Source organism: Macaca mulatta, chromosome 16 (genome assembly GCF_049350105.2).
Source record: "Macaca mulatta isolate MMU2019108-1 chromosome 16, T2T-MMU8v2.0, whole genome shotgun sequence".
Classification (NCBI taxonomy): Eukaryota; Metazoa; Chordata; class Mammalia; order Primates; family Cercopithecidae; genus Macaca; species Macaca mulatta.
In genome coordinates, this window is record NC_133421.1 from 39744231 (window position 1) to 39768391 (window position 24161).

The following is a 24161-nucleotide window of genomic DNA, read 5'->3' on the forward strand; positions in this document are numbered from 1 at the left end:
CGGCCTCCCAAAGTGCTGGGATTACAGGCGTAAGGCACCACGCTCGGCCCAAATATCTAGCTTTTATCACAGTGAACTGTGAAGAGTTCTGAAAATAGTCTCAGAAAGTCACTATAACAAGGTAACTCATTCTGCCCAATGCTACCAATTAGAGGAAAGAAATAAAATTGCCAGACAGTATGAATCAATCATCGCTGATCCAGAAAGTAAAAAACTTACCACCTTATACAAAGATCATTTCAGTTCAAGTTTAGCTTTCTTTATTGGACTGTCATAACGAGTGGTTCAACAACCTCAGGGACTCTAGCATTTGAGGTTCATTTCACAGAAAAGGCATAATGACCTATTGATTCAAATGTAAATAAATATTACACTCTGATACAGAAAAAGTATGGCCTTTATTTTCACAGAACCGTCTGATACACTCAACCTTATAAATCAAAGAAGTTAACTATTCTGTCGCTCCCCTTTTCTATCCTGTGACTTAGAATTCAGATCAGAATCCAGGTTTTGGGGAGTGAGAAAGGTGTTGATGAGAGGAAGGAAGAGACACTGATTCCTATGATATATTCAGTTAAGTATATAATTTCGCCTTAAAAAAAAAGGTGGGTGGAGGAGTATAATCTGGAATGTTTCTATGAGCCTCAATTGTTCATACCTCATTTTCTAAGAGTTTGAAGCAATTAACTACCTCATGGATTATTCTGCAGACATCTAAGGATTAGCAGCTGCTACCACCTTCTAGATACCCTGGGTCAGCTGGTTGCTCCTCTAGGGTGTGAATTGCCAAGTCTACCCACGGCCCAGATTAGCGTAAATTGAGCTGTCTGTAGCAGCATGTGGTTGCAGTCAAGGCTCACTGTGCTGGATCTGTAGTTGTAGAGATTATCAGTCTCTCTGATGTTTATGTTTGTTGTTGCAAACAAACAGCAAGAATACACTGATTCTGGCGGGGGAGGGGGGTGAAGGTGAGTTATGCCTGTAATCCCAGCAATTTGGGAAGCTAAGGTGGGCAGACCAATGTCACTTCAAGGGTCCTGCGAAAATTGCATAACCTGAATCTAGTACTAGGGAGACATCAGCTACACCCAAAGCATTCTACAAACAAACTGGCCTGTACCAATCAAAAATGTCAAGATCATGAAAGTTAAAGAAAGACTGAGGAAATGTTCCAGATTAAAGGAAACTAAGGAGAGTTATAATTGCGTCAATGTTAATTTCCTATTTCTGATCATTTTAGTATAGTTATGTAAGAGACTGTCCTTGATTTTAGAAAATATACACTGAATAGGCTAGGCACAGTGGCTCATGCCTGTAATCCCAGCACTTTGGGAGGCCGAGGTGGGCTGATCGCCTAAGGTCAGGAGTTTGAGACCAACCTGGCCAATGTGGTGAAACTCTATCTCTACTAAAAATACAAAACTTAGCTGGGTATGGTGGTGAGTGTCTGTAATCCCAGCTACTCGGGAGGCAGAGGTTGTAGTGAGCCCGAGATTGTGCCACTGCACTCCATTCTGGGCGACAGAGTGAGACTCCATCTCAAAAAAAAAAAAAAGGAAAGAAAGAAAACATATACTGAAATTTTAGGGGTAAAGGGAAATCACGTCTGTAACACTCTCTTAAACAGTTCAAAAAAATTGGCCAGGCGTGGTGGCTCATGCCTGTAATCCCAGCACTTTGGGAGGCCGAGGCAGGCAGATCATGAGGTCAGGAGATCGAGACCATCCTGGCTAACACGGTGAAACCCCGTCTCTACTAAAAATACAAAAAAATTAGCTGGGCATGTGGGTGTGCTCCTGTAGTCCCAGCTACTTGGGAGGCTGAGGCAGGAGAATGGCGTGTACCTGGGAGGCGGAGATTGCAGTGAGCCAAGATTGGGCCACCTACTCCAGTCTGGGCGACAGTACCAAAAAAAAAAAAAAAAAATTATGTATGCATGCGTATATATATGTATACACATATACATAGAAGGATAAAACAAAATAAATGTGGTGAAATGGCAACATTTGGGGAATCCAGGTGAGAAATATATAGCAATTTACTTTATTTTATTTTTTGCGTGTGTGACTGAGTCTCACTCTGTTGCCCAGTTTGGAGTCTAGTGGCTCCATCTTGGCTCACCACAACCTCCACCTCCCAGGTTCAAGCAGTTCTCCTGCCTCAGCCTCCCAAGTAGCTGGGATTACAGGAGCACACCACCATGCTCGGCTACTTTTTCTATTTTTAATAGAGACGGAGTTTCACTATGTTGGCCAGACTGGTCTCAAACTCCTGACCTCATGATCCACCCGCCTTGGCCTCCCAAAGTGCTGGGATTATAGGCATGAGCCACTGAGCCTGACATAGGAGTTCTTTATACTACTCTTGAAACTTTTAAAGTATGAAATTATGTCAAAATAAAGTTTTTCGGGGCGGGCACAGTGGCTCACACCTGTAATACCAGCACTTTGGAAGGCCGAGGCGGGCAGATCACCTGAGGTCAGGAGTTCTCGACCAGCCTGGCCAACATGATGAAAGCCCAGCTCTACTAAAAATACAAAACAATACCCCGGTGTGGTGGCGCATACCTGTAGTCCCAGCTAAATGGGAAGCTAAGGCAGGAGAATCGCTTGAACCTGGGAGGCAGAGGTTGTGGTGAGCCGAGATTATGCCTCTGCACTCCAGCCTGGGCGAGAAGAGCGAAACTCCATCTTCAAAAAAAAAAAGTTTTTCTAACGTCAATAGTCATAAAAAAGTGGCTACATTCTGCACCTTTCTGTTCCATGTTACATGTTACTGCAAAATCTTTCTCAGAGAACTGAACTGTGTTTGGTAGAAATAGATACTTGTGGCCGGGCACAGTGGCTCACACCTGTAATCCCAGCACTTTGGGAGACCGAGTCAGGTGGATCATTTGAGGTCAGGAGTTCGAGACCAGCCAGACTAACATGGCAAAACCCCATCTTTACTAAAAATACAAAAATTAGCCAGGTGTGGTGGCGCATGCTTGTAATCCCAGCTACTTGGGAGGCTGAGGCAGGAGAATTGCTTGAACCTGGGAGGCAGAGGTTGCAGTGAGCCAAAACTCCATCTCAAAAAAAAAAAAAAAAAGAAAGAAAGAAATAGATACCTGTGATCTAGAAATGATACGGAAGCAACAAGTTCCTACGAGGTGGTAGGCCCTGGGAAATGTGGATGATCTCCATTGTAAGCTATATACCCCATCACTAAGGTTACATTAAACTAAAAAGCGTTGTTTAAAGATCCAATTCCAAAAATAGTCAGTATGTTAAACCATCCTCCCAATGATTTAAATTACAGTATCTTACCCCAGTACAATTTGATGGCTCTGCATCACTTAGGTATTTGTCTTTCTGTTAAGTGAATGATTATAAAGGAATTAAAATAAAATTTTACAGATGAGGGAAAAAAAATATTTAGTTTCCTCCATATTTGTCTGCCAATAGAAACATATGGTCACATCTGAATTTTGTCCTTCAGTGTACTCATTCATTTTAAGCACTATTTGCTCATAATGGGAAAAAGTATTTTTCCATTGAAAAATAACTTTTTGACCCAGTTTCTGGAGCAAATGCAAATAATTACACCAAACTCTGTGTACTGACCACTGAGATACTCAAGGATGAGATAGAGTTTTCCACCAGTCTGAAAGGCATATATTAAATCCACTTTACTTCCTCCAGAATATTCCGTTCTGTTTTTGTGAGAGCTCTGTCTTTGGCATTTCTTACTATCATTGCCTAAAGGAAAAGAGATAATCCATAAGAATAAAATAGTGAATACTTTCATTGTATAGTAACTGGAAAATCTATTTTGTGTTTTTCTTGCCAATATTGAACTATTAACATAGTTCCCACTAGAAAGTGAGATGGGGTAATGGAAAATGTTCGTTTTATATATGCCTCTGAGCAGTTTGGATTTTTTGCAGTGAACATGTAAATGACTACCTAAAGAGACTTTTAAAAAAGAAATCTGTAATCAGATCAAGTTTATTCATATATTCACAAACTATTGAGTCTGCTATGCTCCAGGCTGTGCCAAGAAAGCAGAATAGAAGGAACACCCTGTCCACAGGAGCCCAAAAGTCCATAGGAGCCCAAAGTCTCAGGGAAAAAAAGACAAGTCAATGTAGGTAAGCGCAGGATGGTAAGGGTAAACAGGGGAACTACTTCTAACCTAGCAAAAAGTCTTGCTTGAAACTTATTAAAATGAAATGTGGCCTGGATGCGGTGGCTCATGTCTGTAATCCCAGCACTTAGGTGGGCAGAGGCAGGAGGATCGCTTGAGCCCAGGAGTTCAAGATCTGCCTGGTAACAAGCGTGACTCCATTGTCCACACAAATGGTAAAAAAAAAAAAAAAAAAAAAAAAAAAGAATGAAAGAAAGAAAAAAAGAAACAAAGAAAGAAAGAAACGTAGAAGGTAAAAAAAGAGGCATTCCGGTGCAAAAGAGGCTTGATAGAACAGGATATGTCTGGGGAATCTGCAAGTAGTTCAGTATGGTTGGAAGTAGTTAGAGATTAGGCTAGAGAAGTAGGTAGAGGCCAGGAAATGGAAGGTCTGGAAGAAGGAAGGTCTGGGTGAAATGAACAAACCTTTGGCTTTACAAAAGACACATCTAGCAGCAGTAGGGAGTATTAGGAAAGAAATGAGACTAGTTAGGAGACTAGTATAATAAACCAACTAAGAAGATCTATAAGAAAATGAAGGTAGAAAAAAATGAAAGGCTAAGAATGCATAATTTGCATTTGCTGAGAAACTACATATGAGAGGAAATGGTGATCCCTTTATTTCTGCATAAGTAATAGGATAGATAATGGTGCCACTTAATATCGGCAAATGAAAGTGAAAAAGTTTTAGGAGAACGATGCTCTGTTTTAGACATGCCAGGTGTCAGTTCCAGGAAGTTCCCCCAATCGTACATCTCCATAAGTAACATGGAAAGCAAATACACAGGTTATTGGTTGCAATATTATCTGTGAAAGTGAAACACTGGAAACAGCCTAAATACTCAGACACAGGATATTGGCTGAAAACCTATGGAATCTACACAACATGTAACAAAGCTATAAAAATCAGAAACATCTCTATAAAAACAAGATGCAAAAGAATATTTAAAAGTACAACAGCATGGATACTACACTATCTTTTGTACAAGAAAGGGGAAAAAATATATATATAATACATATATAAAATATGTATCTGCTTATACCTGCAAAAACGAAGACAACTAAGATAAACTAAAAGCTAATGATAATGGAAGGGAAGGAGAAGAAATAAGACTTTTGAGTATGACTTCTGAGTAAAATGTTTTATCATCCACTTTTTTCTTTCCTACATCAAATATTACTGCAATTATAAAATGTAGATTTTTCTTTCTGAACCGTATTAATGTTTAATATATTCCAAAAATAAAATAAAATCAACAAGGATGAAGGGTGAGAAGTACAACTAAATACAGTAGGAATACATCAGTTTAATTGACTATTACACCAATAGCTTTACCACAGAAAGAGAAAGAGAAAAAATACATAAGAGAAAAAGATATATATATATATTTTTAGATGAAGTCTCACGCTGTCAACCAGGCTAGAGTGCAGTGGCATGGTCTTGGCTCACTGCAACCTCCGCCTCCCAGGTTCAAGTGATTCTCCTGCCTCAGCCTCCCAAGTAGCTGGGACTACAGGTGCTCACCACCGCACCTGGCTAATTTTTGTATATTTGGTAGAGATAGGGTTTCACCATGTTGGCCAGGCTGGTTTCGAACTCTTGACCTCATGATCCACCCGCCTTGGCCTCCCAAAGTGCTGGGATTACAGGTGTGAGCCACTGTGCTTGGTGAGAAAAAGATGCTTAAGTAATTTTAGACTGCACGCCCTTAGTGGCCTATGTGTAAGCACACAAGAAATTGCAAAGAAATATTAAATCAAACTCAGTAGGTTTGTAGCTGGAAATACTATTGGTATTAAAATTTTCATTATGCATATACTGTACAACTGAACAAATGAGGGCATTCATTTATGTTGTTACTGGAGTTCTCACTGTAGAAAAAAAGGAGATCCAAATATGAACTGAAAGAAGAATGTGGCCAGCGCAGTGGCTCACGCCTGTAATCCCAGCACTTTGGGAGGCCGAGGCGGGTGGATCACAAGGTGAAGAGTTCAAGACCAGCCTGGCCAAGATGATGAAACCCCATGTCTACTAAAAATACAAAAATTAGCTGGGCATGGTGGCAGGCACCTGTAATCCCAGCTCCTCAGGAGGCGGAGGCAGAGACTTGCTTGAACCTGGGAGGTGGAGGCTGCAGTGATCCGAGATCACACCACTGCACTCCAGCTTGGGGGACAGATGAAGACTCCATCTCAAAAATTAAAAAATAAAATAAATAAATAAATAAATAAATAAAGAAGACGAATGCTATGGAATTGGGCTAGAATTAGGGCTAATAATACGAAGCACTATGGGAAGCCAAGGCAGGCGGATCACCATGTTGGCCAGGAGTTTGAGACCAGCCTGCCCAACATGGTGAAACCTCATCTCTACTAAAAGTACAAGAATCGGCCGGGCGCGGTGGCTCAAGCCTGTAATCCCAGCACTTTGGGAGGCCGAGACGGGCGGATCACGAGGTCAGGAGATCGAGACCATCCTGGCTAACATGGTGAAACCCTGTCTCTACTAAAAATACAAAAAACTAGCCGGGCGAGGTGGCGGGCGCCTGTAGTCCCAGCTACTCGGGAGGCTGAGGCAGGAGAATGGCGTGAACCCGGGAGGCGGAGCTTGCAGTGAGCTGAGATCAGGCCACTGCACTCCAGTCTGGGTGACAGAGCGAGACTCCGTCTCAAAAAAAAAAAAAAAAAAAAAGTACAAGAATCAGCCAGGTTTGGTGGTACACACCTGTCCTCCCAGTTTCTCCAGAGGCTGAGGCATGAGAATCACTGAAACCCAGGAGGCCTAAGTTGCAGTGAACTGAGGCAGCCTGGTGAGTGAACCTCCAACTAAAAAAAAAAAAAAAATTAAAAAGGGAGTATAAGGCCAGGTGCAGTGGCTCATGCCTGTAATCTCAGCACTTTGGGAGGCCGAGGTGGCTGGATCACCGGGTCAAGAGATCGAGACCATTCTAGCCAACATGGTGAAACTTCATCTCTACTAAAAATACACATGCCTACATGGCACATGCCTGTAGTCCCAGCTATTCTGGAGGCTGAGACAGGAGGATTGCTTGAACCCGGGAGGCAGAAGTTGCAGTGAGCTGAGATCACACCACTGCACTCCAGCCTGGCGACAAACAATACTTCATCTCAAAAAAAAAAAAAAAAAAAAGAGTAAAAAATCTTTACAGAAGAATGACAACATAGAAAAAATACAGAAAAAATAGAAAAGTCTCCATTTTATAATCACTATAGTAATATTTGATTTGGGCAAGAAGCAATCCAGATGAAACCATTAAGTAAAGATTATTATGGAACAGAATATTCACAATGTTTCTATCATTCCATAGATCACTTGTTCATTACAAAAGGAAAAAGAGGCCGGGAATGGAGGCTCACGTCTGTAATCCCAACACTTTGGGAGGCCAAGGAGGGCAGATCACCTGAGGTCAGGAGTTTGAGGCCAGCCTGGCCAACATGGTGAAACCCCATCTCTACTACAATTACAAAAATTAGGCAGGCATGGTAGCAGGCACCTGTAATTCCAGCTACTTGGGGTGCTGAGGCTTGCTTGAACCCAGGAGATGGAGGTTGCAGTGAGCCAAGATTGCGCCACTGCACTCCAGCCTGGGTGACAGACTGAGACTCCTTCTCAAAAAAAAAAAAAAATTCCCTTACTGTTAAGACATATATAGAAGAAATTAGGGGTGAAGTGCTGTGAAATCTGCACTTAACTCTCAAATTGTACAGGAAGAAAATTTATTAAAGTTAAAAAACGTGAATATTCATAGATACACATATATGTGGGAACAGGTAGAAAGGGAGGGACACACAGACAAAGAAAATATGGCAAAATGGTAACAACTGGTGATCACTAACTACTGCAACTATTTGAAAAGTTTAAAAAATGTCAAAGGTATATTACTTTTGAACTACTCAGGAGGTTTAAGTTTTTGAGTTTTTGAAATAAGCAATCCATCGTGAGGAAGTTTGAGAAGCCACAGACTGAGATAAGATGAAAAATAAGTAAAGTAGAATCACAGTAATAAAAGGAACAGAGTTTCAAAATGCTGTGGTCAGTAGCTTCAATGCAAAAGAAAGTTAAATTAAGGATGAACTCCATAAAGATAACTGGATTCAGCAACTGGGAAGTCAGGGATGACCTAGGGTACAGAAGCCTCGCTCAAACAGCGGAGTTGGGCCACGTGCCGTGGCCCACATGTATAATCCAGCACTTCGGGAGACCGAGGTAGGTGGATCTCTTGAGGCCAGGAATTCAAGACCAGCAGAGCCAACATGGTGAAACTCCATCTCTATTAAAAATACAAAAATTAACCAGATACGGTGGCACGCCCCTGTAATCCCAGCTACTCAGGGGGCTGAGGCATGAGAACTGCTTGAACCTGGAAGGCAGAGACTGCAGTGAGCTGAGATAGGGCCACTGCACTCCAGCCTGGGTGATAGGGCAAGACTCTGTCTAAAAAAACAAAAAATAGGCTGGGTGTGGTGACTCATGCCTGTAATCCCAGCACTCTGGGAGGCCATCAGTGCCCTGGCACCTGGGCCTGTGATGAGAGTGCAGCCTGAGCGATCTACAAACTGCCTTCAGGGTCTCTCTTCCATTGTCCTGGTGAAGAGCACAGCCCTGATCCATGCAGGCCTCCTGACCCACACCCTCGTGTTCTCTCCCAAACACACTTTCTTATCTGTTCAATATGGACAGGCTGAGAAGGCTAGAACCTTCCCAAGTTTTTAAGTTCTGCTTCCCTTTTGATTATAAATTCCGTCTCTAAATCATTCTTCTTTTCTTTCATTTTCCTAGAAACATTCAAGAGAATGAAGCTGCTCCTTCAATACTTTGCTTAGATATTTCTTATGCTAAATTTCAGGTTCATCACTCACAAGCTCTGCCTTCCAGAAAACACTAGGAGCACAATGCAGCCAAGTTCTTTGTCACTTTAAGACAAGTGTCACCTTTCCTCCAGTTTCCAATAACATGTTCTTCATTGTCATCTGAGACTTCATCTGGATGATTTTTCCCGTCCATGTTTTTATTTTTTTAAGAGACTGGGTGTCCCTATGTTGGCCAGGTTGGTCTTGAAGTCTCATCCTCAAGCAATCCTGCCATTTCAGCCTCCCAAACTGCTAAGATTCCAGGCATGAGACACCATGCACGAACCCCTCCACATGCTACCAACATTCTGTCCAGCTGTCCTCTTCTGAGCCCTCACCAGAGTCACCCTTAACCAAGAGTCACAGGGAGAAGACGGCCACCCACACGCCAAGAGACAGGCCTGGAACACAGCCTTCCTGCACCGCCTCAGAGGGACCCACCCTGCTTGATCTCGGACTCATGGCCTCCAGGACTGCGAGACAGTAAGATTCTGTTGCTGAGGGTGCCCAGTCTGTGGTCCTGTAAAACAGCCCTAGGAAACTAACACAGCCTGTTAGCCCACAGATGGTGGAGAGATGGAACGTGCAATGGAGCTCCAGGCTTACTGTCTACAGCTCCCAAAGTGCACTATGGGACTCTCAGGTGGGTGTAGGTATGCAAGACAATTTTCGATGGTGCAGGATGAATAATCCCAATTGACATAAAAATGTGTGTATCTTGCTGGGTAAATCAGAGGTCCTGACCTATTAGGAACCAGGCTACACAGCAGGAGGTGAGCAGTCAGCCAGTGAGCAAAGCTTCATCTGTAGAAACAGCTGCTTCCCATCCCTCGCATTACCCCATGAGCTCTGCCTCATGTGAGATGAGTGGATTAGATTCTCATCGGAACATGAACCCTACTGTGAACTGCTCATGCCAGGGATCTAGACTGCGTGTTCCTTATGAGAACCTAATGCCTGATGATCTGTGACCATCTCCCATCACCCCCAGATGGGACCATGTAGTTAAAGGAAAACAAGCTCAGGGCTCCCACTGATTCTATATTATGGTGAGTCGTGTAATTATTTCATTATATATTACAGTGAAATAATAATAGAAATAAAGCACACAATAAATGTAATGGGTTTGAATCACCTCCGCATTATCCCTTCCCCTTCTCCCAGGTCCGTGGAAGAGTTGTCTTCAAGATAACTGGTCTCTGGTGCCAAAAAGTTTCGGGACCAATGATTTAAATGTTTGTAAGAATAGTTAAGCAACTTAAGCTTTACATGCTCAAAAAATACAGGTTTAAATACTAATAAAAATGGGTGCAAATGAAACCACTCTTTCTGTGGTCCAGGGAATCTTAACCATTCTATCAGAAAGACTTGCTGCTTGGAGCTGCAGCTGTCCTCCCACATCCTGTCCACTGTAAAGCCCTGCAACACACACACACGTGCCCCCCCCACACACCTGCACACAGATGCACATACATAAATACATTCAAATGTACATACCTGCACACACACACGCACACACACACAGATGTACATACATAAATACATTCAAATGTACATACCTGCACACACACATGCACACACAGGCACACACACAGATGCACAGATATAAGTATATTCACATGTACATACCTGCACACACACACACGAACATACATACATACACATGCATATACCTGCATACATATGCGTGTGCACACACACACACACAGACACACACACAGACACACACACACACAGACACACACACATGCTGTGCTTCATGCCCTCACTAGGGTGGCCAGAGAGGGAATGCGTGTTTTTAGGAGGAATGAAGACAACTCAGGCCCCTCATTCTCCTGGTGTTTGCACAAGTGCCTTCTCTGCAGACCATGCTTCAGTGTCTTTCTTGGTTCTCCCTGTTACTGAAAGACAGAAGCAGAGGCCCGGCACATACTTGGCTGCTTAGGGCTCAAGCCAAGTTCACAAGCTTCCTGGGGAGCCTCGTGAGATGAAGGCACTGCACAGCCTCCCTAAAAGAGGTGTCGGCTTTTCCTGGATCCTTGAGCCCAGGAAGGCGATAGGTGAGACATCACAGTTCATGAGAAGACACAAGCAAACTCCAGTGAGAAAGGGCAAGGGTCAAAGATTTGACTCTCCTGGAGAAGGGGTTCTCGGGCTATAAGCAGCAGGCGGAAGACGTCATTGCATGCGCAGTGAGGTGACGGCGAGCTCCAGTTTTCACTGGGAACTGAGATCAACAGTGACCTGACCCCCTACTCATGCTCGTCTCTCCCTGTCTCTCTCTTTGCCTTTTGTGTCTCTCTCCCTATCTCTCTTGCTCCTTTTCCTCTCAACCTCCTCTGTCTCTCTCCCTATCTCTCTTCCTCTCTCTCTCTCACTCCCTTCTTCCCATCTCTCTTTCTCTCTCCTTCTTTTGCACTTCTCTCTCCCTCCTCATCTCTCTGCCTGCCACTGTTCAGGCTCCTGGGGCCCCACGTGGATGGGCGGACACAGGACTCCTAGGCTACCCGTCACAGCGCAAGCACAGGGCTGTAGGCCCTTGGTCCCCCACCTCCCAGCATCCTCAAAATGAGGGGTGTGGGGTGTGCCCGTGCTCTCCTGGGTGGGCGCCCCACACTCCAGGAAGCAGAAACTGCAAGTCACAGCTGGCTTGAGTGGCGCACCCATGGGGCTGCCAGCTTCCATCGTGCCATCTGCTGAGGCCAAAGCAGAGGACACCAGCCCAGGCTGGTCTCTGCAGCAGGGTGGGGGTAGGGGTGGGCTTGGGGTTGGGGGTAGGGATGGAGCCGCCAATGCAAACTGGCCCCTGGCTGGTTTCCTACCCTTCACCCTGCCATGCAAGGCCTGTCCCACCCCTACCCCTGTCTCCCACCACCTCCACCCCTAGGCTGCCCCAGCCCCAGGCTCCAGAGGTCTCCCAGGATCCAGGAACTAAGGGCAACCACTGGGTTCCACAGCCTCAGGTCCATGAGTCAGCCACCCCTCTGTGTGCTGACAAACCTTGGCTCTCATGCCCCACCCCAAGCCAGGACACACCTCCATCCTCCACCAGCATTATTCCCGCCTCCTGATTTTAGTCCTGACAGCCCTGCTTCCTAGTAACCTTGCCCCCTCCCAGCCTGGTCCAGGCAAGCCCAAAGGCCAGCACCCTCGCCCCACCCTTCCTGGGGGCCACTCTACTATCTGCTTGTCCAGATGTCTTCACCTGGCTTTACCAAGCTACAACAAATAACAGGGATGAGCCTCTGGCCTCTGCCAGGAAGATTTGCCAAAGTACTCTCTATTTAGAAGCAGGAAGAGTGATGGGGCCTAAGAAAGACCCCAGGATGGTCACCCAAGCAGCAAGAAGGGCAAGGAGCCCAGTTTCCTGCCCTTACCCTGGGAGGACGTGGCCAGGGCACCACAAGGTCCTGGAGAGTGGTGGGTAGGAGAGCAGATCCAACCTCTTCTTGAGGAAGCAGCCACCACCCCAGGAAACAGCAGATGGGGGCGCACAGGCAGAGCCCCCGGTGCTGCAGGGCAGGGCCAGCAGATCTGTACTCAGCCTCAGCCCTGGGGAGCTGCAAGACAGGCTGAGACCCTGATAGGTTTGGATCTGTGTCCCAAATCCATCGCTCCTGTGTCAAGGGAGGAACCTGGTGGGAGGGGATTGGATCTGGGGACAGTTTCCCCCCGTGCTCCTCCCCTGAGAGTGAGGGATTTCTCAGGAGAGCTGATGGTTTCAAAGTGTGGAACTTCCTCATTCTCCACTCACTCCTTCCTGCCGCCTTGTGAAGAAGGTGCCTGTTTCCCCTTCGCCTTCCGCCATGATTGTAAGTTCCCTGAACTGCGAGTCAATTAAAACTCTTTGCTTTGTAAACTACTCAGTCTCGAGTATTTCTTTACAGCAGTGTGAAAACAAACTAATACCCCTTCCCTGAGGTGCTTTCTCCTTAGGCATCCAGCTACCCCATGCTCCTGTTCTACCCCCTGGTCTTTCTTTTGCCCTCATGAGGCCCAGGTGATCCACATGGCCAGCCCCAGCCCCATCCTACTGCAGCCCGTGTGGCTGCTGGAGAGGCCGCGCTCCTTTCCTCACCCCGAGGGGGCCTGATATGCTCTTTGGATCCAGGAGGAAACTGACCCCCTATTTTCACACTGGTGCAACTTCTTCCAAGACCTCAAAGCAGGATAACGTGAGTCAGTCTTTTTTAATGTTTTCACTTGCTAGGGCTGTCACTAGGACAGTCCTAGAGAGTGGTGCCAATGGATAAATGGATGAACGAATGGACAGTAGTCCAGGGACGATGTCCCTGTCTGTACTGACCTGGGTCCTTCCTCCAATAAGAAGCCTTCCTGAGTGAGTTTATACAGTCATCCCTTGGTATCCATGAAGGATGAGTTCTAGGGTCCCGGGGATGCCAAAATCCATGGATGCTCAAATCTCTGATATAACATGGCCTAGTATTTACATATAAGCTATGCACATCCTCCCATAGACCTTAGACCATTACTAGATTATTTATGACACATAATGCAATGCAGATGCTACATAAATGGTTGGGATACTGTATTCTTTAGGGAATGATGACAAGAACAAAGTCTGCACATGTTCAGTAGAGACATAACCATGCAATTTATTTTCTGAGTATTTTCTATCTGCTGTTGCTGAATCCACAGATGCAGAGCTCCCAGATACGAGGGCCAAGTGTGCTTTGAGAGTAGGGTGGGAGAGTTTGTGAATGAGTACAGGGGAACAGGTGTCGATCAGGAGGGCCCTGCATTGGGACATCTGGACACCGTGTCTCAGGACTTGAGACTCCATTTGGAAGGCACAGCAGACTCAGCCCAGGTCATAGCCCTCCCCTTGAAGGTTCATTTTATCCCAAGCTCTTTCTGGAGCCTGGAATTTGGCATCCCCTCTAGGCCCTGGGTGGAAGGACTGATGAACCAGATTTGAGATAACATATCTAGAATAGAGTGAGGCCCTACTGTGTGCCCAGCACTTTCCCCACAGGATCCTCTAGCTAGAATATCCAAGGGTCATGGAGAGAAATACCCAGATAAAATATCAGAAATGAAAAAACAGATACCATTAGAGACACTAAAAAGACAATAAAAAGATAATAAATAAAAAGATAATAGTATAAGCATTTGTATTCTGAAATTCAACAGCAGCAGTCAATTTCCTCCACCCCTATGTGTGTCCCAGACCACCCTGGGCGGGGAGGGCTGAGGTCAGGGAAAACCCATGGATGCTCTGATGCTGGTCCTGGGTCTCGGGATTGACAGTGATGAGGAATTTGGGGGCACACATGAGTGGGGAAGCCAGGCCTGGCCAGAGAAGCAACACATATGTGCACAGAACTGTTTACCCACATACACGTGTGCACGCACGTGTGCAAACACATTGCAGGCAGGCATGTAGCCGCCTCAGGCAGTGGAGGACCCTGACTCTGGGCCCTGCTGACCCGGGCAAGTCCCCATTGTGATGCGTGCCATGACCTCAGAATGTCACTGGTGCTTAGCACCAATCCGCTCTCAGGCCTGCCTCTGTGTTCTACGGCAGTTACCCACGCACAGTGGTATCAGCTACACACGCACAGTGGTATCAGCTACACACGCACAGTGGTATCTGTGAACACTTTTGTGGACTCAAAGGTTTTCTACCTGAGAGGCATAACGCAGGCCAGCTGATTCGTCAGAATCAGGTGAGTGTGACCTGCTCTCTTCCCTCCAGGCTGACTTGGGGACAGTGGCTATGCTGTGGGTGGTGTTGGCCTCTGGGCAGCTACCGAGGAGGGTCATCCCTGAGCACTCACCGGTCGCCCGTTCTACACTGCTCGTGTAGACGCTTGGCTCTTTCGTCCTCATGGTGGCTTCATAGAGTGAGTGCCATTCCCTAGTGTACCCATTCGACATGTGAGACGTCTGGGGTCAGAGAGGCGGTAACCGGCCTGAGAATCCAGACAGGACCCTGGGTTTTGCTCTCAGCCTTGCTGTGTACTGTGCTGGAATTCAGGCCTGAACCCTGTGACCTCCCTGCCCTAGATCCCAAGTCTTCCCAGTTTTCCCATCCCGACGGGGCAGAGCCTGGTGCTGGCAGAGTCACTGGGATGGATCCACTGTAGGTGTGGTGGATAGGAGGGTCCTCAGAACACCTCTGTGCTCTAAGCTGGGTCCTGATGGTGGCTGTGGGCCTCACTGAACACACATGGTCCCTTGTCCGGGGGAACCTTCTGTCCTTGGGCACTTGTGGAAAATGAAGGCCCCCTGGAGGGCTGGCTGGGGGGAGACCATCTTCCCTTCTGTTCAAAGGGGTCCAGGCACTGGGGTTCCCTCCAAGTATTTCTTGCTCTGTCTGGTCCTCTCGAGGCCTCGCCCTCCTTTTGCCCCGAGTGTTCCCAGGAGGAATTGTCCATCCAGGTGTTCTCCAGGACCAAGGACCCACGGTCCTTCCTCAGTGACCCAGGAAAATGAAGCCCCTTCTGTAGGGACAGCTCAGAATGGTGGAGTCCACAGTCTCTCCCCGAGTGAGGGTTTCCATTAGCACAATAGATCATTTTCATCCCCCAAACCGAACACCCTCCTGCTCAACTGGCATTATTCCTAAAGTGGCTTCTCTGTTCAGACTGAAGGGCCACGGGAGCCAAAGTGATGAGCGGAGAAGAACAGAGCAGTCAGGAGAGATCTTGTTCCCTGTAGAAAACTGGGCATCTCTGTGGTCCCTGAGCATCCCAGGAGGCCGATTGTACAGAGACCTCTGGTAGCTGACCTCAGTCTCCCTCCACATCCCTGGAATAGCCCATCATGGGCCCTTCGCCCTTGGCAGGTGGACACCATTCAACCTGCTGGGGCAGATGTGTCCCCATTTCATGGCATTTAGGGATGACGAGACTCTCTGTCCAGGTCCCACTGTCCTTAAGTCCTTGGGATGATGCCCACCCCTGCTTGGGGCTTGACACTCCAGAGACTCGTGCAGTTGTGATACAATGGGTCTGGCCCCTTTTTACCTGGGGACGGTGGTGGAATGGAGGTTACCCAGCCAGCCAGCATCTGGGAGCCCGATGGGAGCGGTTCAGGTTTTCTCTGAGGCTCTCGGGTACAATGTAACTTTTAGATGATTTTTGGCTCACAGGATGGAAATCGCAGAGGATGCAGATAGTTTGTGGGCACAGGAGCGAGAGAACATCATTATGAACTATGAGAAGGTACAGGTCGGTCTGCTTCTTGGAGGGAGGCCTCTTCCAGTGCACCCTGGTCAAAGGGTCCTGGGCTCCCTAGGAGCACAGGGTGGGCACGGGTGGCCACTACCTCCAGGCCCGTGCACTCTTTACCTTGGACCCTTCACCAAGGCTCCCTCTGGGTTACAGGGACACCGAGGTGAGCTGCCAGAGGACATGGGGCCTGAGCCTGTTGGAATCTACAGCAGCATTGATCGCTTCGGGATTGTGCAGTGAGTCCTCTGTGCTCCCCTTACCCCTAAAGCACCTGTCTCAGCTCAGGGATGGGTTTGCTTTCAGAAAGGCCTTTCTGAGGCAGGACTGTCTCGCCGGGTCAGGCCAACCTCCTTTCCAGGGTCAGAACTCCTCCCTGGCTCCCCTGCAGGTCCAGCCCGAGGTTGCTGTTAGGCCAGAGGTGCGGGGCCCATCTAGGGAGCGGGTGGGAATGGAGACTAGGCTAGGTCAGGCCCCTGGACTCTCAGCAGTTCTGTCCACAAGTCAGCACAAGAGGAGCGGGGCAGCCTGAGGGTCTGGCCCTCTCTACTTGGAGACAACCCCAGTGAGATCCATGTGTTGTGGCCACAGGGTGAGGGGACGCCTGGCTTAGCCTCAGGGCTGTTGTCCAGCGGGTCTCTGAGGGTCCACCTGCCCCTGTCTTCCCTCATTTCCCTAGAGCTGCAGCCCTCACTGCCCCCATCAGGAAGATGGAAAGGCATGGAGACAGTGGGGGCTGTGGCCCTAGAGGAACAGGGGAGAAGACGGGCAGGGCCCTGTTCTGGGCATCTCATATTAAGGTCAGGGAGGTGGCAGGGCTTGTGGCTAAAGACCCTGGGTCTGGTGCTGGGGAAGGGATCTGGGTCCAGGTAAGAGGAGCCCAGACAGGAGTCCATCCCTTAGGGATCATAGGATGCAGAGACAGAGGATCCCAGGGGAGGTAGGGTGGGAGGGAGCTGATGAGTGGTGCCACTTCTGAAACGCAGGGTGTGTGGGTCAGGTGCAGGGAGAGGCAGGTGGATGCTGGGAGGTCAGAACTTGCAAGGGCCTTGGGGCTGTCAAGTGGGATGGGCCCCTGGTACACCAGGAGTACACCGGGCAGGTCTCAGGGCAGGCTCCCTTGACCCTGGTGGGGTGATGTGGTCACTCCCTGAGGGACTCCTGTGAGGGCCCTGTCGCCCACCCTGGGCGGCCCCCATCCCGTCTCAGGCCTGACCTTTCTCAGCTCCAGCAGAAAGCACCACCTCCAGTCCAGGACAAGCAGCCCCATTATGCAGCCTGACCACCCCCCACGCCAGGGGCCCCAGTAACCCCACCCAGGCTGGCCCCACACTCCTTCTTCTCCCAGGTCCTGCCCCTCCTGGGAGTCAGCCCCACAGGAAGGCCCTTGTCCTCCCTTCCCTGTGTCTTCTCCTGGGCTGAGCCCTGAGCTGGATACGGACAGAGCCTGTCCTTTCTGGGGGGTTGGCTCCCAGTCTAGGGCAGCTCCAGGCCCTGTGCAGGTCCTCAGTTCTGCCTGGGTTGTCTTACAGTGAGACAGAGCTGCCTCCTGCCACTGCTCCGGAGGAGAAGGTAAGAGCCTGATGCATGGGGGGGCTGGTCCAGGGGCGTGGGGACTGGGAGGGTGGTCGGTGAGGCAGAGGAGGCCGCTGGCCAGGGCAGTGGTGGGTGAGGGCAACACGCTATCACTGGGAGGGGCAGCAGTCCCTGCTGGATCTGACCCCAAGTTGCTGTAACTTGGGCAGTTTGATAAAATTCCAAAGTGAGAACCACAGTTGTGGCTTGGGGGTGGCTGCCGCCTGTATCAGGACCCCACCCAGAGGCTGGGACCTGACCTACGACTGGTGTGTCTGTGGCCTGAGGACCGCACGTCCCGGGGTCCCAAAGCCAGCCCACTGGTGCTCATTTGCTCAAAGGCTCTCAAACCTTAGGGTCTGCCATTCCCTGGTTCCCTCCAGCTGGGTCCACCAGGGCTCCAGAGCCCAAGATCCAGCATCCACAGGCGGCTCTGGGAAGCCTGGCAGCTCCCCTAACACCAACATTCCTCATTTGACAGCAAATGCGGCGGGAGATAACACGAAAGAGCAAGTGGATGGAAATGCTGGGACAATGGGAGACATACAAGAACAGTAAAAAAGTAATGTGTGGACGGAGAGGCCCCCGGAACCACTTTCTGCAGAGACAGGGGACAGGCACCCATGGCTGTGGCCTGGCACCGTCAGCCTCTCAGAGGGCGGGGGGCACACTGTCCTCACCCAGAGGACTGCAGGCCTGGTCGGTGGTTTGCCTGCCTATTCGTGCAAGCGTCACCTTGCTGGGAGGGAATCTGAATCTAGGGCTGGGACTACCCAGAGCTCAAGGCTAGAGATGTCCTGGTGACCCAAAGGAAGGAAAATGTTCAGATCAAGTCCCGACTCTGAGTGTCCATCCACTTTTTCAATCCTGGGAAGGGAGACTGTGTCCCAGCTTAATGTCACCTCTAATGAGGAATCACAGCGTCAAAACCAACCATTTCCAGAATCCTCGGGCTCTGGTCCTCACTGGGGTCGCCCCGTGGCCTGTGACACCAGGTTGTTTTCTGCCCACAGCTGAGAGATCGAGTATATAAGGGCATTCCCATGAACATCCGGGGCCAAGTGTGGTCAGTCCTGCTGAACATACAGGAAGTCAAGTCGAAAAACCCCAGAACATACAAGGTACGCTCAGCCAGAGCACAACAAACAGGACAGGCCGTGTCAGGGGCCCAGGTCTCCAGCTGGAGGGAGCATCAAGCCCAGCCTGGGGGGTGGGTGGGATGGTCAGATGCACATCCTGGGCACGGACGGTGACATAGTCACCACAGACAAACTCAGCTCTCGTGACCCTCCCCGGCTTCAGTAACAAGCCAAAAAGCAGCTTTGTGGAGAAGGAAACCTTCCTGCTTTCCTTCCTTCCCGGAGTGCTGACTGTGGGCCGACTGCCATTTGGGGCAGGGAGTCTTCCATCTGTTCTGAGGCTGCTTCCTCCTTTTGGCCCTGCCCTACAGGTCATGAAGGAGAAGGGCAAGAGGTCATCTGAACACATCCACCAGATCGACGTGGACATAAGCAAGACACTAAGGACTCACATCTTCTTCAGGGATCGATACGGAACCAAGTAAGCCTATGGGAGCCACAGGATCACAGCAGACATGGAGTGAACGAAAGGGATGGGAGATTCCCCAGAGCAGAAGCCAGGGTCACCTAGGAGGGATGACAGAGCTGCCAAGAGCTCTCCTGGCCCAGGGAACAGCTGGCACCATGAAACAAGCACCTCCCTGGTTCCAAGCCCTGGGCCAGACTGGAACACGTGGGGCCAGAACCCAGGAGGATCCTGAGGAGACAGAAGGCAGCAAACAAAATCATGCACAATGGTGAAAGGTGCTCTCCCGGACCCACGGGGACCCACGGTAGGACTCACGGGAGGGTGGCAGGACAGAGGGCCCTAGAGCCTCCCGAGGTAACACTGACATCACCAAATGCTGGGGCAATAAGGGGTCCTGGAAACTGTCATCCTTGTCTGCTGGGAACGTGTTATGGCACAGCCACTTTGGCAGCCAGTTGGGCAGTGGCTCACAAAGCTCAATGGACTTCAACCACGTGTCCCCAAAGTGTCTCAGATATTGAACCCACTGATTTGAAAACTGACATCCACATAAGATGTTCACTGATTAATTCATTGTCACTCATACACGGAGACGTCGGGGATGGCCTTCAACACGGGAATGGGGAGAGCAAGACCGGTCCTCCCTCCAAACGGAAGACCCAGTGAGAAAAGGGATCGAGCCAGTGATGGCTGGATGAATGTGGGTGGATCCTAGATGCATTTTGCTGAGGGAAAGAAGCCAGCCCCAATAAGCTACCACGTAGGATTCCCCTTCCTGGGTCATTCTGGAAAAGACCAATTCATAGGGACTGAGAAGTAGTCTGGGTGGCCAAGGGTTGACAGACTGGGGAGAGGCTGGGTGCATAGGGGCCACCCTGGAGACTTGGAAGATGAAGGAGTCACTCCAGGAGGGGCTGGAGCGGTGGCCGGGAGACTCTGCCCATTGGTTTAGAACCGTGGAGGAACTGTACATCCAAAGACTGAACTGGTGTGTGTGCAAACTGAAAAAAAAATAAAATCATTCAGAGTGAAAAGGATCAGGCAAGCCACTGTACGACTGGGCTATCTGCATGTCACAGATGTGGATTTTACTGAAATATTTCTTCAAAGGCTCTGAGAAGCTCACTGCTTATCTGGTGAATCATCTGAACCTGAAATGGGATTCGTTGTTAGGCTTTGTGGACAAAGTGAAACCAACGGCATCTGCACAAAACAAACAAAAGCCTCCTTTCTCTGTCTCCTAGGCAGCGGGAACTATTCTACATCCTCCTGGCATATTCAGAGTATAACCCGGTGAGTATTCCCGGCAGTGACGTTCCCGGGCAGTATTTCCCTATTCACAGGAGTGGGTGGCTGGTGGGGTGCCATCGCTTCTTTTAAGGTTAGTATGGACAAGGTGCTGAAGTGCCTGATGGACTTGGCTCTTGTCATGAAATGAATTTGCACCCTGAGGAAGCCTCTTCTTCAGAGGAAGCCTCCCCAGTCACCTCTGCCCTCTCCAATGCCATGAGTCCTCCCAGGTGACCTCAGTCCTCCCAGGTGATGTCCTTTCACGGTGACTCTGGCTCTTGCAGGAGGTGGGCTACTGCAGGTACCTGAGCCCCATCGCGGCCTTGTTTCTCCTGTATCTGCCTGAAGAGGATGCATTCTGGGCACTGGTGCAGCTGCTGGCCAGTGAGAGGCACTCCCTGCAGGGTAGGTGGACAGCTGCCCAAGGGACCTCATGCAGCCAGACCCAGAGACGGCCACCCTGGCCAGGTGATCTCGGCTTTCAGCCAAGGCACCTTCCTTGTGTAGCCAGCTCCTTGGGAGTCTTCAGGGTGTCTCTGCTGAGGGTCCCACAGGAGTCCGCGGCTGACCCCCAAAGCCCAAGTCAGACGCCTTTCATCCCCATCAGCGGAGGGCATCTCATCCTCCCCGTGGCCACCCTCTGTGTCCTGCTGCCACGCCCTCTGGCTCTGATTCTGTGCAGCTCACTCTCCCCTCACTGAGAGTCCTCCTGCCCTCCAGCTGCCCAGGCTCCTGCTGCCCTTGGTGCCCACGAATGGGCCGACCAAGCCCAGGTGGCAGCATCTCCCCATCCTGTGTCCCCTGGCCCGACCCCACTTCCAGGAGATGACCAGGAAACCCAGAACCCGCCCTGTTCTGGCCGCCATGTGGTGGCCTCAAGTCAGGCTTGCCCTTTTTGCACCCTGGTCCAGGAGGCCTCTAGGGAAACCTGCAGCCAGACTCCAGGGGATGTTCCTGCCCCACCTCCCCAGGGCAAAGGCTGCATGGTGGGGTCACCAGATGGGAGGGTGAAAGGCCTTGCGGTTTGGGGGCCTCTCCAGCTGCCCAGCTCTTCCAGCTGATGGCTCCACATCTTGGGGAAAGGCTCTGATTCCTTGATGGGCTGGGGGCTTCTCAGGATTCCACAGCCCAAATGGCGGGACAGTCCAGGGGCTCCAAGACCATCAGGAGCATGTGGTCCCCACGTCACAACCCAAGACCATGTGGCGTCTGGTGAGTTTATGGCGTCTGGTGAGCAAGCTTGGGCTCTTCTCCAGAGGCCCTGCATCCCGTGGCGCTGGTGACTGGCTGAGTCCCAGCCACTGGCTGACCTGGGATGTCGGGTTCTCCATGGGCCGGGAGTTGGTCTATAGGACAGAGGCACAGGGATGGGGGCCCAGCTCCCGCAGAGCAGGGCAAAGGGCAGTGTGTCCACCGGGAGTGTGGGAAGGGGACGGTGTTGTGGGGAGCCCTGGACGCTGCCCATTGTTCTGCACTAGGGGAAGGGTCTTCAGAGGCCCTGGAAGAGGGAAGTTTTTAGGGCAGCCCAGGGGGCCCTGAGCATCTCTGTTCCTCCCATCAGGACAAGGAAGGTCTTTGCACGCAGGGTTCCTCGTTAGGCTGGCTTCTCCAGATGTTGAATGGCGGGGTAAGAAGACATAGGGAGACCCTGACTCAGGGACCCTCCTTGCCCTGCAGTGCCCTGCTTCCCCAGCCCAGGGGTCTGGCTCACCCACAGCCCACAGGAGGCTCTGCCCACAGGGGGGTCCCCACAGGACACCCAAACAAAACCCTCTGCCCAAGGGGGGTCATCCCAGGGCAATAACTGGGACTCAGACCCCGCCTTACAGGCAGACTGGGCCAGGACCCAACTTGGCAGGGATCAGGGAAGCCTCAAGCCCTGGGCAAGCCCCTCTCTCCAGGAGCCACACTCCCACTCCAATGAGTGCCCCCCATGAGGAGATGCAAGACCTCGTCTGACCCAGCGCCCTGGAGGGCTCAGGAAACCCTCATGGGGAAGGTCACTGACTCTGGGGACTGAAGCCCCAGTGGGCTCAGCTCGAGCCACCAGCCCCAGCCTGGAAGGGCTACAGTCTCCCACACCTGCTATCCCCACAGATCTCTCTTGGGCTCATCCTGCGCCTGTGGGACGTGTATTTGCTGGAAGGAGAACAGGTGTTGATGCCGATGACAAGCATTGCCTTTAAAGTTCAGAGGAGTAAGTCTCCGTGTGCCCAGTGGGGCGTGGGGAGCCCTGGGGTCAGACCCCGATTTACCCGAGGGCAGCTTCCTCACACTGTCCTCATGATCCTCTGTTCTGGCCCAGAGGGAGGTCTGGCCAGGTGGGCTGGGCAAGGCACAGTGACACCGAGCCCGCCCCCCACATGGCCCAGATGAAAGTCAGGAGTGTCCTGAGCACTTCCCTGCCCAGGTTGTCCCCCAGCCACAGTCTCCTGTGCACATCTGGACCCCTGGGGTGGCCACAGAAGGTTCTGGCACGGCCCAGTGGGAGACTGAAGTGGTCACAGGGTATCAGCTGTGCCCCCTCCCAGGGAACTCTCCTGGCCTGATGTCCACCCTGTCCCTAGAGCGTCTCACGAAGACATCCAGGTGTGGCCTGTGGGCACGGTTTCGGAACCTGTTCTTCTATACCTGGGAGTTGGATGATGACTCTGTGCTCAAGCATCTTAGGGCCTCTATGAAGAAACTAACAAGGAAGCAAGGGGACCTGCCACCCCCAGGTGGGCTCCAGTGCCATGTCCCCTCCCATGTCACCCTCTGGGGCAGTCAATAGTGGGGGAGTGCCCGAGACCCGCAACCCTACTACCTGGGCCTTCCTCTTCACCTTTTCTTCCTCCTCTTCCTCCTGGACTCTAAGAAAGTACAGGAGGCCCGCCGGTCCTCACGGCAGGCGCTCAGTGTGTGTGTACTGGATGTGTTGTGCCCGCAGGAGGAGGATGTGGGCATGACCCTCCAACAAGCCCCCTCCCACATTCCACAGTGTCTCTGTCGCCCCATCACAGGACCCTCTAGGGCACTAGATGAGCCAGACCCATTTGTGGGAAACCCCACCCCTCCCTGCAAGCACCCACAGCCTCAGAGAACAGCAGAGGCCCCTCACTGCTGCACGCTCCTCCAAGGTTGCCAGGACAACCAGCCTTGAGCCAGGGAGACAAGGGAATCGGGTGTCCCTGACCCCAGAGCACTCAGGGAGAGGGCACAAGCGGGACCCCGGGTGAGAGCTAGAGCCAAGAATTCAGCCAGATGTGGGAACGCTCAGTCCTGGCATGGACTGGGCAGCCCAGGAGGGCAGAGGGTGACCCATGTCCGGGTCCAATCACCCACTGTGGAGATGGGTCCCCATGTAAGGTGGCAAAGGGCTGGGTGACATCCAAGTCCCTTCCCACCTGAGTTCTCATTGGGGGCTGTATCCCTGGCCCAATAGTCCTGGGACGAGGGTGTGTGGTAGGAAGCCCCCAGCCAGTCTGGACCCTGGGGGCAGTCCCAGGAGCCACCTGCCATCCCCCCACAGCT

At 50.5% G+C, this 24161-nt stretch overlaps 1 protein-coding gene across 1 annotated transcript in view; it reads left to right on the forward strand.

The window, feature by feature from the left end:
- Nucleotides 1-16157: 16157 nt before the first annotated feature.
- LOC144335559 (TBC1 domain family member 3G-like) overlaps nt 16158-24161 on the forward strand; it is a 49561-nt gene continuing 41557 nt past the window's right edge. Inside the window, exons 1-12 of the mRNA XM_077971033.1 lie at nt 16158-16229; nt 16392-16474; nt 17768-17807; nt 18292-18377; nt 18829-18931; nt 19261-19370; nt 20603-20651; nt 20933-21053; nt 21766-21860; nt 22210-22275; nt 22746-22845; nt 23216-23368. Coding sequence (XP_077827159.1) covers nt 16158-16229; nt 16392-16474; nt 17768-17807; nt 18292-18377; nt 18829-18931; nt 19261-19370; nt 20603-20651; nt 20933-21053; nt 21766-21860; nt 22210-22275; nt 22746-22845; nt 23216-23368 — 1078 coding nt within the window. The remainder of the gene's footprint in view (nt 16230-16391; nt 16475-17767; nt 17808-18291; nt 18378-18828; nt 18932-19260; nt 19371-20602; nt 20652-20932; nt 21054-21765; nt 21861-22209; nt 22276-22745; nt 22846-23215; nt 23369-24161) is intronic.